We start from the raw sequence: 14,015 nt of genomic DNA, 5'->3' as shown, positions 1-14,015 counted from the left end.
GATGCATGAGCTGCCAGTGACAATTACAACAGAAAGTGCCGATTAGCACTAGTTAACACTGCAATCTAAACAGTCTATTCTCTATCTCAAAAGCTCAGCACTTGCTGTAAAGTACTTGTATACTAAACAAAGTAACATACATTAGCTAACAACCCACTCCTTCCAATAAAACACAAATACATGTGAGAGATGCAACTATAGCCAAACTGGAGGCTGAGCTCTCTCAACTCAGGACTGGCAAGACCAGACAGGAGGAGAAGGAAACCACGACACCACAAACCCAGTTTCACATAGAACTATCACAACAACACACAAAGACATACTCGGGCACACTGATCAAAATCTACAAAACTACAGAGGCCTCCCAAAGCAGAGACATGCAACACATAGTTCTCAAAGTCAGTGTGCTAAACAGTCACAGCCCTTAAGGCCAAACACAATGCCAGATACATTGTTATAGGTGACTCTCATGATCAGACACACTGACGTCCCACTCACCAGACTGAGACAAGAAAAGATCACAGTAAGCCTGTCAGGCGCTAGAATCCGCCATAACAAACACAAGCATTGTGTCACTCCACAGCAAGGCCAAGTATGCACCATACATTTGGTGCGTGTGAACTGATCCCCAGACTCATCTCACTCCCATGAAGACTACATGAAAAGAGACATAGAGGAGCTTCCAGGTGATTATGACCCTGACCCTGAGCAGATTCCTACCCTGACCAGTAAGAATGATGCCTGTGAAGAATGAAAATGATCAGCTTTAATAATTGGCTTAATTACTGGTGTCATTCTAAATTATCCATGTCATTCTAAGGGGATCCAATGTGGTCTGCCTGATGACATGCTTGACAAGCCACGCCTGCTTTCGCTGGGGACGGATAGCACTGTCACCTCTGTCCGATATTGGCACCCCTGCAAGCCTTTTTCCATAGTGCCTTTTAGGCAAAACCTACCGCCTAAAAAAACAAAAATGAAAAAAAAAAAAATGTAATACTGCTCCTCAGTATGGAGAAACATCGATGTTGTGCTGTGACTGAAACCTGGTTCAAGGGGCCTCTGAGCACCCCAGCACTATCAGGTTATACCTCATATCATGCCGCGCCCCAAAATCCGGACTCGAATCAAAAGGAGGGGAGGGGAGTATTCATATAGAGATAACCCACACCCAGGTTATAGTGGCAACATCGGCATCGGAGGATCCAGGTGCATCAATTAATAGGTAACCAAACTGCCCTACAGCTTTGTAAATAACAGACAGACTTCTCCACTTTCCCAAAACCCACACAGCCTTCCTGCCCTGGAAGACACTGGAGAGTATGAATGTCCAAACACCATCATATTGGGTGACTTCAACCACCCAAACATAGACTGTAGGGGAAACACCTAGCCCCCCAACCCAGCCCTAAGGTTCCTTTGTGGAGTTAATTCACAAAAATGCTGGAACACAACACCATTCCCACAAGAGGAGATACTAGACCTGATCATCACAAACATGGGGAAAGACCACAGTGAAGAACTTCTCAAAAGCAAACTTCACACTTAAGACTAGCCAGTGGAAACCACAACCCACGCTGCTGAAACCCTTACAAATGCCTTCTACGAGCACCTCCAGGAATGTATGGAATAAAATCAAGACCCTTTCCACCAAAGGCAGGCTCCCGTCTGGTGGACTCCAGCCATAAACAAACTCTACAACAAGAGGAGAAAGCTACTACATGACAGAGCAAAATCCCTAAATGGGAAGGCATCTCTGATCAATACTAGCAAAACTACGATCACTCATAAAATCATCCAAGGCCAACTTTGAGAGAAAAATCGCATGACACAAAAGACAATCATAAAGCCTTCTTTAGCTATGTTAGAAACCTAAACTCCCAGATATGCTCAGAATTAGTCCAAATGATAAAAAATCACTGAACCCACAGACATTGCCAACATACTGGCAGACAGGTTCAGTGCAAATTTCTCCTCCCTCCCCCAAAAGGAGAAATATCTATCCCACCAGAGTCTAGCCTCCCAAACATCTCAGATGCCCAGGTGAGAGCTGCTCTCTAAAGCAAAACACAGCATCACTAACTCAATGAGGAACTAAACCCACACATAAGGCTTCTGTTTAATCACAGGATCAAAGAATGGCGACGGCAACTGTGGTCCCACTCCACAAAGGCCCATGCTTGACGAGCCTTGTCTGCAAAGCTATGGAGAGGATCATAATGGAACTCATAAATAAAGACATTGGGGACCTACAGACACTGGATCCTACCCAATTTGGCTTTGTCAAGGGCAGATCCTGCCTCTTGAACCTGGTCAAACAGTCACTAAGGCCATTGATGAGGGTAAGGCAGTTCACACAGCCTACCTTGACCTAGCAAAGCTGCTCGACACAATACCCCACTGGCATCATAGAAAAGCTCACCAGCTTAGATGTAAACCCATATGTCACAAGATGGGTTGCAAACTGGCTCAAGGACAGAACACACAGGGTTAGAGTTGCTGGTGCCATGTCAGATTCTAAGCCGGGACGAAGCGTGTCCCACAGGGCTCAGTCCTGGGCCCCTCTTGTTCGGCATTTATTTTTCTGAAGTGCAGGCAAACATAGGGGATTGTGGCTGACAAAATTTGCAGATGACTGCAAACTGGGCACCATAATTGACACTCCATCAGACACAGACATCCTCCAGAAAGGTCTCATAGAAATGGATAACTGGTGCCAGAGCCATGGCCTTAAGCTAAATGCCAAAAATGTATAGTCATACCCTTTGGGAAAACATAGGTGGTAATCCATTAAACACGGAAGAAGTTATCAGGACCTGGGGACCCAAGTTGACAGTAACCTCTCTTTGACACTCACATTGCCAAAGTGGTTAGGAAGACCTTCTACATTGCCCACCTGATCATGAAGGGATTCACATCCAGATCAGGAGAGGTCATTGTACCCCTGTACTCTTCACTTATCAGACCAATGATTGAGTACAACGCCCATTCGAATGTACCTTACCCGACACCTGCAGCGTTGGAAAGACCCCAAAAGTTCCTCACCAAAAGGATAAAGGGGCTCAAACATATGTCATACGATGCCCGACTGAAGAAACTCCAGCTCTATTCAGTCTCATACCATCTGCTCAGAGGTGATTTGTGCCTGACATACAAGGCCATGTCCAACCCGGAATTAATGGACATGCTTCACCTCAAAAAATCCAAATCCACCAGAGCCACGAGAGCAAGAGACTTAAACCTCAACACGGATATAAATAGGACGTGCTGGAGGGACAGATTCATCACCCAGAGACTCCCTACACTATGGAACAGAATCCCAGTCCATGTGAGGCAGAGCCCCTCACTGACTCTGTTCAAGAGAAATCTTGACGAGTGGATGGGAGATCGGAATCATCTCTGTATCACTGCTGGACAGAGGCACAGCAAACTAATGGGTATAGTATTCTCATCCTAAGGGGTGGTGAAAGCCACACACACTCTGGCTAGGCTTATAAATGCCCTAGGGCAGATAGCCTAGTATGAACCTATGAACCTATGAAACCTATGAGACATGCAAATTTAATTAATAATGTGGTCTTTCCTTATACGACTAACATGTTCTGAATTACTTCCCACGATCATGGAAACCTGTACTTTTCAACACAGCAGTTTCTTTGAGCACTGAGAACTCTATCTGTCCTAAACTCTGACCAGTGGTGACAAATGGCAGAGTCAGGGTCTGGGGACTGTGAAGAAAGTGATGGTAGTCTGTGAGGAAATTTGACATTAAGTTTGTTGATTTGGATATCAACTATTTCATTTGTGTTGAGAATGTGTGATTGTCATTATGGGTCAGTTCAGAGCACTGCTGAGTGCACTGCATCTTAACTATATGACACAGCTAAAGAAAGATTTGTATTTTTTTCTCTCTCTGGCCATTTTGAGTTCACATGCAGATCTAAATTATCTACTTGTGCCTTTGGGCATCTTCTACCAGAGGGTAGCATGAGACATCCTAAATGCACGTACTCCTTTTCCACTTTTGTTTTAAAAATTATTTAATGAAGCATTTCACCACAAACTTTTACTCTTAAACCTCACATTACAGTAAGAACATGTAGAGACAGAATTATTAATACAGTTACTGAGGTGGGGAACTCACTTAAAGGTAAAGGCTGCAGCTATATAACAGAACTGGTCTGATAAGGAATGTGGCAAAATTTACTTATGTTACTTATTACCTGGTAAATGTTAGCTTTTGAGAAATCTGTGCATACAACAGCAGCATTTGGGAATATTACCAGCTTTATATGAGATTTTTATGGGGAGAGATTATACCTATATAGTTATACAAACTGAGGTGTTATTAGGGATGCTTTATACCCCAGCAGGTGTGTTCACTAACTGCTGTAGGTAGCTCACCTGTATAACATGTAGACCGTGTTGGTCATGCTTCTCTGTTGTAGTTCAGTCAAGTCCGTTTACTACTGTCTGACTGAACTCAACCTAGACAAATTTATGTGAGATTAAAAGTATATGTTTAGGTACTAAAATAGCAATCGTGATCCGTAGAGGTACTGAAATAGCAATTGTGGTCCACAGAGGTCATGGACGAAGTTCTATAACTAGCAAAGAGGTAGTAATTACCCTTGTTTATGGTGACATGGATTTCCATAATTTCAAATTTTGGACTGCAAGGAATCTGTTGTGAAATGAATTAAGTCTTTGGCAAACTCTAATCATACTACATTTTAAAACATGAAAGGTGATGAATCCAATAATAAGGAAGGCCTGTCACTTCAGTGAAACTCCACTGTCTGAACAGACTTGGGCAACAAACACTATTTTCTACCTAAATTACAAGCTACTTAAGAGAACTCTCCAAATAAACAGAAAGACTGTAAATACTGTGAACTTACTTCCTGTGACTCTTGCAGACCAACACATTCAGCTGCTATGCTGTCGTCTGTTCGACATTCGGAGCTTTCTTCTTCCGTACCTGTCATGGAAGAGTCATCAGACCTTTCCATATCATCTACAGTAAGAGTCTCTATCACTATTCCAGAATTTCTTATAGCCTGGCTCAACAAATTTTCATGGTTTATTTCTCCATCAGGCTGTAGTTCTTCAGTACTTGTAACCTGCAATAAACATCAGTAAACAAGCACTATGAAAAGGTCAATACCATAAGAAAACAAGCAACAGAAACCAGCAATGGTCATTTACGTTCTCCCACTGGGAATGGCAGAAAATGTCTTATCCATATAACTAGCTGTAGCTCAGTAAACAAGAATTCACAAAGTGAATCATTCAAAGTCACTCTCGAACATTCACTTTAAACTAGGTCAAACTAGCTGCACAACACTGGAGGTCGGGGTACGGGGATTTTCCACTCTGGGAATGAATCCATAGGGAGTTTGTGAAAGGCAGATCATGCCTCCTGAACCTGACTGACTACTTTGAGGCAGTTACCAGAGCCGTAGACGTGGGTAAGGTGGCTCACACAGCCTATCCTGACCTCGCCAAGGCTTTCAACATCATCCCCCATTCTGGAATTATAGCTAAACTCACTAAACTAGGTATAAATCCCTACATCACAAGACGGGTTGCCAACTGGCTCACTGACAGAACCCACACTGTAAAAGTTTCAGACTCCAAATCTGACTTCAAACCAGTGACAAGTGGAGTACCACAGGGTTCAGTCCTGGGACCTCTCCTGTTTGGTATCTACTTCTCAGAAGTACAGGCGAACACAGAAGGCCTTTGGCTAACGAAGTTTGCAGATGACTGCAAACTAAGAGCCATAGTCGAGTCTCCAAATTATGTTGACATCCTACAGAAGGGCCTCACTGAGACAGATGCCTGGTGTCAGAGCCATGGCCTCAAGCAATGCCAAAAAGTGCATTGTCATCCCCTTTGGTAAAAATCTGTACCATGAACTACCACTAAGCGGCAGTCTATTTAATGCTGAATATGTGATAAGAGACCTTGGGACCCAGGTGGACAGTAGTCTCTCCTTTGATAATCACATCATTACAGTAGTCAGGAAATCCTTCTTTGTGACACACCTCATCACAAAAGGGTTCTCATTCAGGAAAAAAGAGATTATTGTTCCCATCTACTCGACACTCATTAGACCCATTATAGAATACAACACCCCTTTTGTAATGTACCTCACAAGACATCTGCAGCAGCTGGAAAGGCCACAGAAGTACCTCACAAAGAGGATTATTGGCTTCAAACAGATGCCCAACTGTCTCAAAAAACTCCAGCTTTACTCCATAGCATATTGCCTACTCTGAGGTGATCTCTACCTAACATATAAAGCTATGTCAAACCCAGAGGTGTTGGACATGCTACAACGAAAGAAATCCCAATCCCTCCAAGCTACACACTCTAGGGACCTAAACCTTGTCACCACAATAAACAGGACATGCTGTAGGGATAGATTCCTGTCCCAGAGACTTCCCATACTCTGGAACAAGCTACACATCTATGTCAAGCAAAGTTCCTCATTAGCACTCTTCAAGAAAAATCTTGATGAGTGGATGGGAAATAGGAAATACACCCTGGGGATCACTTCTATGGCTCTGCTCGACAGGGGCACAGGAAAATAACTTTCTTGGGTGGCGTAAGCCAGAGAACCTTGTTGGCTAGGCTTACTTAGGCCCTTGGCCCAATAGCCTAGTATCTACCTATGAACCTATGAGTGCCTCCTTCACAGTTACAGGAGACAGGAAGTGGACACCATGCTCCTTTACAAATTCTAGGGGTGGGGGACAACTCAGTCTTTGTGATTAGACAACATTCAGACTGTATGGCTACAAAGTGCCAGTTTCATGCTTACATACATTAGGGGATGGCCACTCCATAACTGCATGATTACAGGCACAGCCCACTCCATTAATACATAGGTACAGACTGACAATTCCACAAGGACATGAAACAGTAACAATCCACTCTATGACTTCAAGGAGTTAGAGCATATGGTAGGAAATACCCAGCCAAAGATTACAAGAGGTAAAGAATATGCACGTTGTGATTATTTAAGGTAACAACTGTATTGAGTCACAATTACAGGATAAGGCTGAACCGTTTCATGATGTGGGCCTTAAAAACAAACAGTGGGACAAGGATTTCTTACTGACAGATCTTCATAGAAATGTAATACAGAGGGAAACATTCTTATAAATTCCAAATTTGCACAACAGAAGTTTACCAAACAAACCGGTGCTTACATGCATTCTGAAAGTAATAATAACTGAGGAGTGCACCATGAGCTGCGTATTCAATGAAAACACGAAAGGTCCATAAAATCCAACATTTAATGCTATTAAAACAACCAAAGGGAAAAGAGACTGCAGTAAGGTAAGCGCTTTCACGTTTGAATCAACGCTTCTTCAGACATCAAAAAGCAGTCAAAAACATATGTATTTAAATACAAAACGTGACATCACTGCCTATTCAGGTGCAGCAAATCAAAACAAGTATAAAGCAAAGACGTCAGTTTTTAAAAAACATATATAATAATACTGACCTAAAACATCTTAAAAGACTAAACATATAAATAACATTATCAAAAAGTATTAACAAATAACTAATAACAATAAAAACTTGTAAAAACTAACCAAGGGAAAAGCTAATGCCTTAATGGTCTATTGGCTAAAAACGGCTTAAGAGTGACTCTATCATTAAGCCCATATCTATGGGCTTGAAGTTTCAAAATCCACTTGCCTTCCTTTTCTTCTGTGAAATTCCTAATATTACCTAATCTGCCATTTCTCATAACCAATTCCAAAACCTTGAATTTAAAAGTATGTGAGGGTCCATTATCAATGACATGTTGCGCCAACGCATTGGCTGTATTACTTCTATCAATGGCATAAATATGTTCTCTTATGCGCTCTCGTAAACACCTATTAGTCTTGCCAACATAAAACAGCTTACATTGTTGACATTCTGCAACATAAATAGCATTGGTGGATTTACAATCCGCATAGTGCTTGAAAACATAGACGCGTCCTGTTACAGGATGTGTACAACTGTTGGAATTGGCTATATATTTGCATTGATTACATGAACGGCAAGAAAATGTGCCACATCTATCAGACTGTCTGAAACCTTCATGATTGTTATCATAGCATAGCAACCTATTGAGAGACAACATATTCCTATATGCTATACGGGGTCTATCTTCTATGAGGTTCTTGATTCTGTCGTCCATTAACAAAAGTTTCCAGTTATTATTAAGAACTCTTGTAATGTGATTGTTCCTATTTGTAAAGGGTATTGTTAACCTATTAACATGACTAGTGTCATGATTCATGGTAGATGATGAGCTGAAATTACTTCTTCTCATTAAAGGGGCACCAGGACCTGATCTAAGCCTGTCCCCTTCTTTCATGTCATTGTGAACCTCAAGGCCATTATAGCCTCTAGATATGAAGTTCTCAGTCAATTGTACCTTATTGTGTTCATATGTGGTATCTTGAGTGGTCAATCTAGACACTCTCATGATTTCATTCTTTACTATATTTCTGTGGATATGCTTGGGATGCATGCTGTTGCGGTGCAGAAGATTGTTTTTCCAACAAGTTTTTCTATATAGTTCCGTATCAAAACCATTGGAAGCCATAACAACTTTGACATCTAAAAATTCAACAGCATTGAATGAATAAGAACAGTCAAAACACAGAAAATCAGTAGTGGCATTCAAATAAGTCACAAAATCCTTTAACTGTTCAACTGTGCTGCCCCACACAATAAAAACATCATCCACAAACCTATTATAGTACTTCAAGTGTTTACCAAAGTCACCATTATTATTGAACACAAAGGTATCCTCCCAATGTGCCAACACCAAGTTGGCATAGGCGTTGGCACATGGGGTGCCCATTGCCACCCCTTTGGTTTGTAAGTAGTAATGTTTATCATATAACAATACATTGTTCTCCAATATAAGTTCTAGGAGAGACATCCATCTACATATCCTGTCACTTGGAATGTTGTTCTTCACTAGAAAAAATCTAATGAATTCCATACCAATGTCATTCGGTATTGAAGTAAACAATGACTTAACATCAAGTGTGACTAATAGGTCATCACTACAAAAAAAGGAAGAATCCACAAAAGCCGAAAGATTCTCCAGAAAATGTGTGGTATCTCTTAAGATCTGATCTACCCCCATTACTATAGGTTTAAGCATTTTGTCTAAGTATATAGAAAGAGGCTCGGTGAGCCATCCTCTACTAGACACAATGGGTCTCAAGGGAGGATTTGAGGGTTCTTTGTGAATCTGGCCTCGTGATAAATTTCAACACAATGTCAACAATGTGAATAATTCTACAAACGTTGGCTCTAGAGTTTCTAAAACTAATGTTTCACAACGAGTTCCCGTTTCTACGGTAACCGCCACCAGAAATGCTCATGGCATAGTTGACTTATCTGTTCCGACGCATTTGATTCTGAAAAGGGATCCGCCCCTTTCGTAACGTCAACAGGGAGCATGAATGACGTGGCTGCTCCACCTATTTCAGTGTGTTCCAACTCCGCTGATGGTAATACCACTTCCTTGATCACGAAACCACGACAAGTGATAGTTGAAGCTCTCATTCATGCCGAAGGGCATGATAATATCATTAATCCAACGACACCAGGGGTCATTGAAACGAGTAAAATGAAAGATACACGCTCTAAGCGTTTGCCTATTGACCCTCATACAATTACAGCTGAAGAGGAGGTTTTCGGCGTGGGTGAGGGGTATCCTTCTTTTCCGTTGCCCTTCAAACCCTTCGAGAGGCGGACTTGGTCTCCACAAGGCAGGGCAGTAAAAAGGAAGAGTACGGAAGAAGTCTTCCAACAAACGAAGAAAACACTGAAATGAGTTCTCATGAGTTGGTCGTTAATATTTCTAGGTATGTACTGAATGCACATGAGTTATCTGTTTTGAACAGAGGTTTGGGTTTTATACCCTCCAGCTGTCATGAACTTACAGATGTAATTGTTGATATAAAACTTTTTACTAGGAACCTAGGTTTGAAGTTGCTTTATGGTGATAACAAAAATGAGACAGGGGCTAATGTTCACAATTTATTCAGGAAGCCTTCCACATTCATGCCTCAGCAACATCCTTTATTAGAGGCATTCGAACAGGCCTGTGAGAGTGAAATTTTTGATCTATATAACAACAAAGAGGTGAAACCGGACTTTTATAATACCACCATTGATGAAAGGGAGGCGATAACCAGCTTGAGAAATAATGATTCTATCATTATTAGACAAGCTGACAAAGGAGGTGCAGTGGTGGTTATGGACAAGTCAATGTACTGTGAAAAAATGGAAATTATGTTATCTGACAAAGCTACCTATTTTCCTTTGCATAATTATGATCTTACTAATTTAATTAAAAAAGTACATGGATATCTCTATTATCTGCTGATAACTAATGTTATTGACAATGACCTTTATAAGTATTTTTTAGTTGACAATCCCCTAGTTCCTTCGTTTAGGGGTCTTCCGAAGATTCACAAAGAACCCTCAAATCCTCCCTTGAGACCCATTGTGTCTAGTAGAGGATGGCTCACCGAGCCTCTTTCTATATATTTAGACAAAATGCTTAAACCTATAGTAATGGGGGTAGATCAGATCTTAAGAGATACCACACATTTTCTGGAGAATCTTTCGGCTTTTGTGGATTCTTCCTTTTTTTGTAGTGATGACCTATTAGTCACACTTGATGTTAAGTCATTGTTTACTTCAATACCGAATGACATTGGTATGGAATTCATTAGATTTTTTCTAGTGAAGAACAACATTCCAAGTGACGGGATATGTAGATGGATGTCTCTCCTAGAACTTATATTGAAGAACAATGTATTGTTATATGATAAACATTACTACTTACAAACCAAAGGGGTGGCAATGGGCACCCCATGTGCCAACGCCTATGCCAACTTGGTGTTGGCACATTGGGAGGATACCTTTGTGTTCAATAATAATGGTGACTTTGGTAAACACTTGAAGTACTATAATAGGTTTGTGGATGATGATTTTATTGTGTGGGGCAGCACAGTTGAACAGTTAAAGGATTTTGTGACTTATTTGAATGCCACTACTGATTTTCTGTGTTTTGACTGTTCTTATTCATTCAATGCTGTTGAATTTTTAGATGTCAAAGTTGTTATGGCTTCCAATGGTTTTGATACGGAACTATATAGAAAAACTTGTTGGAAAAACAATCTTCTGCACCGCAACAGCATGCATCCCAAGCATATCCATAGAAATATAGTAAAGAATCAAATCATGAGAGTGTCTAGATTGACCACTCAAGATACCACATATGAACACAATAAGGTACAATTGACTGAGAACTTCATATCTAGAGGCTATAATGGCCTTGAGGTTCACAATGACATGAAAGAAGGGGACAGGCTTAGATCAGGTCCTGGTGCCCCTTTAATGAGAAGAAGTAATTTCAGCTCATCATCTACCATGAATCATGACACTAGTCATGTTAATAGGTTAACAATACCCTTTACAAATAGGAACAATCACATTACAAGAGTTCTTAATAATAACTGGAAACTTTTGTTAATGGACGACAGAATCAAGAACCTCATAGAAGATAGACCCCGTATAGCATATAGGAATATGTTGTCTCTCAATAGGTTGCTATGCTATGATAACAATCATGAAGGTTTCAGACAGTCTGATAGATGTGGCACATTTTCTTGCCGTTCATGTAATCAATGCAAATATATAGCCAATTCCAACAGTTTTACACATCCTGTAACAGGACGCGTCTATGTTTTCAAGCACTATGCGGATTGTAAATCCACCAATGCTATTTATGTTGCAGAATGTCAACAATGTAAGCTGTTTTATGTTGGCAAGACTAATAGGTGTTTACGAGAGCGCATAAGAGAACATATTTATGCCATTGATAGAAGTAATACAGCCAATAACATGTCATTGATAATGGACCCTCACATACTTTTAAATTCAAGGTTTTGGAATTGGTTATGAGAAATGGCAGATTAGGTAATATTAGGAATTTCACAGTAGAAAAGGAAGGCAAGTGGATTTTGAAACTTCAAGCCCATAGATATGGGCTTAATGATAGAGTCACTCTTAAGCCATTTTTAGCCAATAGACCATTAAGGCATTAGCTTTTCCCTTGGTTAGTTTTTACAAGTTTTTATTGTTATTAGTTATTTGTTAATACTTTTTGATAATGTTATTTATATGTTTAGTCTTTTAAGATGTTTTAGGTCAGTATTATTATATATGTTTTTTAAAAACTGACGTCTTTGCTTTATACTTGTTTTGATTTGCTGCACCTGAATAGGCAGTGATGTTTTTGACTGCTTTTTGATGTCTGAAGAAGCGTTGATTCAAACGTGTACTGCAGTCTCTATTCTCTTTGGTTGTTTTAACAGCATTAAATGTTGGATTTTATGGACCTTTTGTGTTTTCGTTGAACACGCAGCTCATGGTGCACTCCTCAGTTATTATTACTTTCATTTGTGCTTTCGTGAACCGAGGGTGCTTAACCTAGCAGGATTTGTTTTTCTTACATGCATTCTGCCCATCAATAGGAGTGCAGGTACAAATCACCTTAACTGCATCAAATGATGAGTAGTTCTTCTCTTCTCAAATTCCTTCCCACTCACACCCAAATACTAAGCAAGATTCCAAAAGGGGAAGAGTGCCAGTCAGTGCTGGCCATGGTATAATCCAGAATATAGCACAGAAGCCAGTCACAAGAAAATCCATGTTTAGGAGTGCGCGCGCATACACACACATACAGACAGACAGACACACACACACACACACACACACACACACACACACACACACACACACACACACACTGCTATTACTTTAAAGGTTATAAAGGAACATGGATGCCTACCACAATATCAGATCCATCAGCGGAATCGGATAGCAAGTCTTATAACAGAAAATGCTTTGACTGCAGCTTTAAAGTATTTCTATCAAGGAACTCACTCTTACAGGCATACCACTGCTTTATTATCTGTGCCCCCTTAGGTCTCATTTGTTTTCTCAATGAAACTCTGAAGATGGCAGGCTACACATATGATATAACCAAGAAGGCTTAAATTACAGAAGGAAAAAGTAGGGTTTATAAGACACCTAAGTCAGAAGTTCATCAGTCAAGTGCTACAATATGTGCATTTTGTCAAGAAGCACGTTCCTTCAGTCAGGTAACTGAGATAGAATTGATTTTATAACTTCTGGAAAACAAGAAGCAAAGACTCTCTTGCATGGGGGGGGGGGTGTAAACATGTTTTTAGGAAACCATGTCAATCACACGTTTAGTGACAAGCATTTTTTTTTTTTTTTGATGAAATCACTTTCAAATGAATGTCATGGTTTGCTTACAGAGACCTTGGAGAAGTGCTAGTCAATGTGATAGCAGTAAAAGAAGAAACAAAACTGGTCTATTTAATGTAATGTCTTCAAGAATGTATCACAGTCAGCAGTTCTAACAGACAATAACTTTCAACCTATCATTGTTCAAGTAACAGAATCAAGCAATCAGATTTCAGTTAAAAGCTAACAAATGCTTTCTGAGTAATGCTCAGAAAAAATTTCCTACACGCTAGCATTCAAATTCCTAAATGACAAGAGATGATCTAAGTCAAATGTTCATTAGAATGCTATGATGAAAGCTCTGCTAAATCCTGCTGTTGCATATCTCAGTGTGGTTACAAAGGAAGTTGCTTTTTGGCAACATCCATTACACTGAGATGATTCTTCTTCTTTCGGCTTTTCCCGGTTAGGGGTCACCACAGTGGATCACCTGTCTGCTCATGATTGGCAGGGAGTTTTACAGGGTCGAGTTGCCAGCCCAGTGCTCAGCCTTCCACAGAAGGCACACACACACATGTACTCACGCCTAGGGCCAATTTAGAGTATCCAATCCACCTACAGCATAGCATGTCTTTGGGATGTGGGAGGAAACCTGAGCACCCGGAGGAAACCCACGCAACCACAGGGACGACATGCAG

General features: G+C 40.6%; 1 protein-coding gene across 1 annotated transcript in view; it reads right to left on the bottom strand.

Moving 5' to 3' along the window:
* E4F1 (E4F transcription factor 1) overlaps window positions 1-14,015 on the bottom strand; it is a 483,878-nt gene that overhangs the window by 166,593 nt on the left and 303,270 nt on the right. The window contains exon 8 of the mRNA XM_044075747.1: window positions 4,902-5,123. Coding sequence (XP_043931682.1) covers window positions 4,902-5,123 — 222 coding nt within the window. The remainder of the gene's footprint in view (window positions 1-4,901; window positions 5,124-14,015) is intronic.

The sequence above is a fragment of the Protopterus annectens genome, chromosome 6.part1 (assembly GCF_019279795.1).
Source record: "Protopterus annectens isolate FY-2018-M chromosome 6.part1, PAN1.0, whole genome shotgun sequence".
Classification (NCBI taxonomy): domain Eukaryota; kingdom Metazoa; phylum Chordata; order Ceratodontiformes; family Protopteridae; genus Protopterus; species Protopterus annectens.
This window is presented reverse-complemented; position numbering and strand designations above follow the sequence as displayed.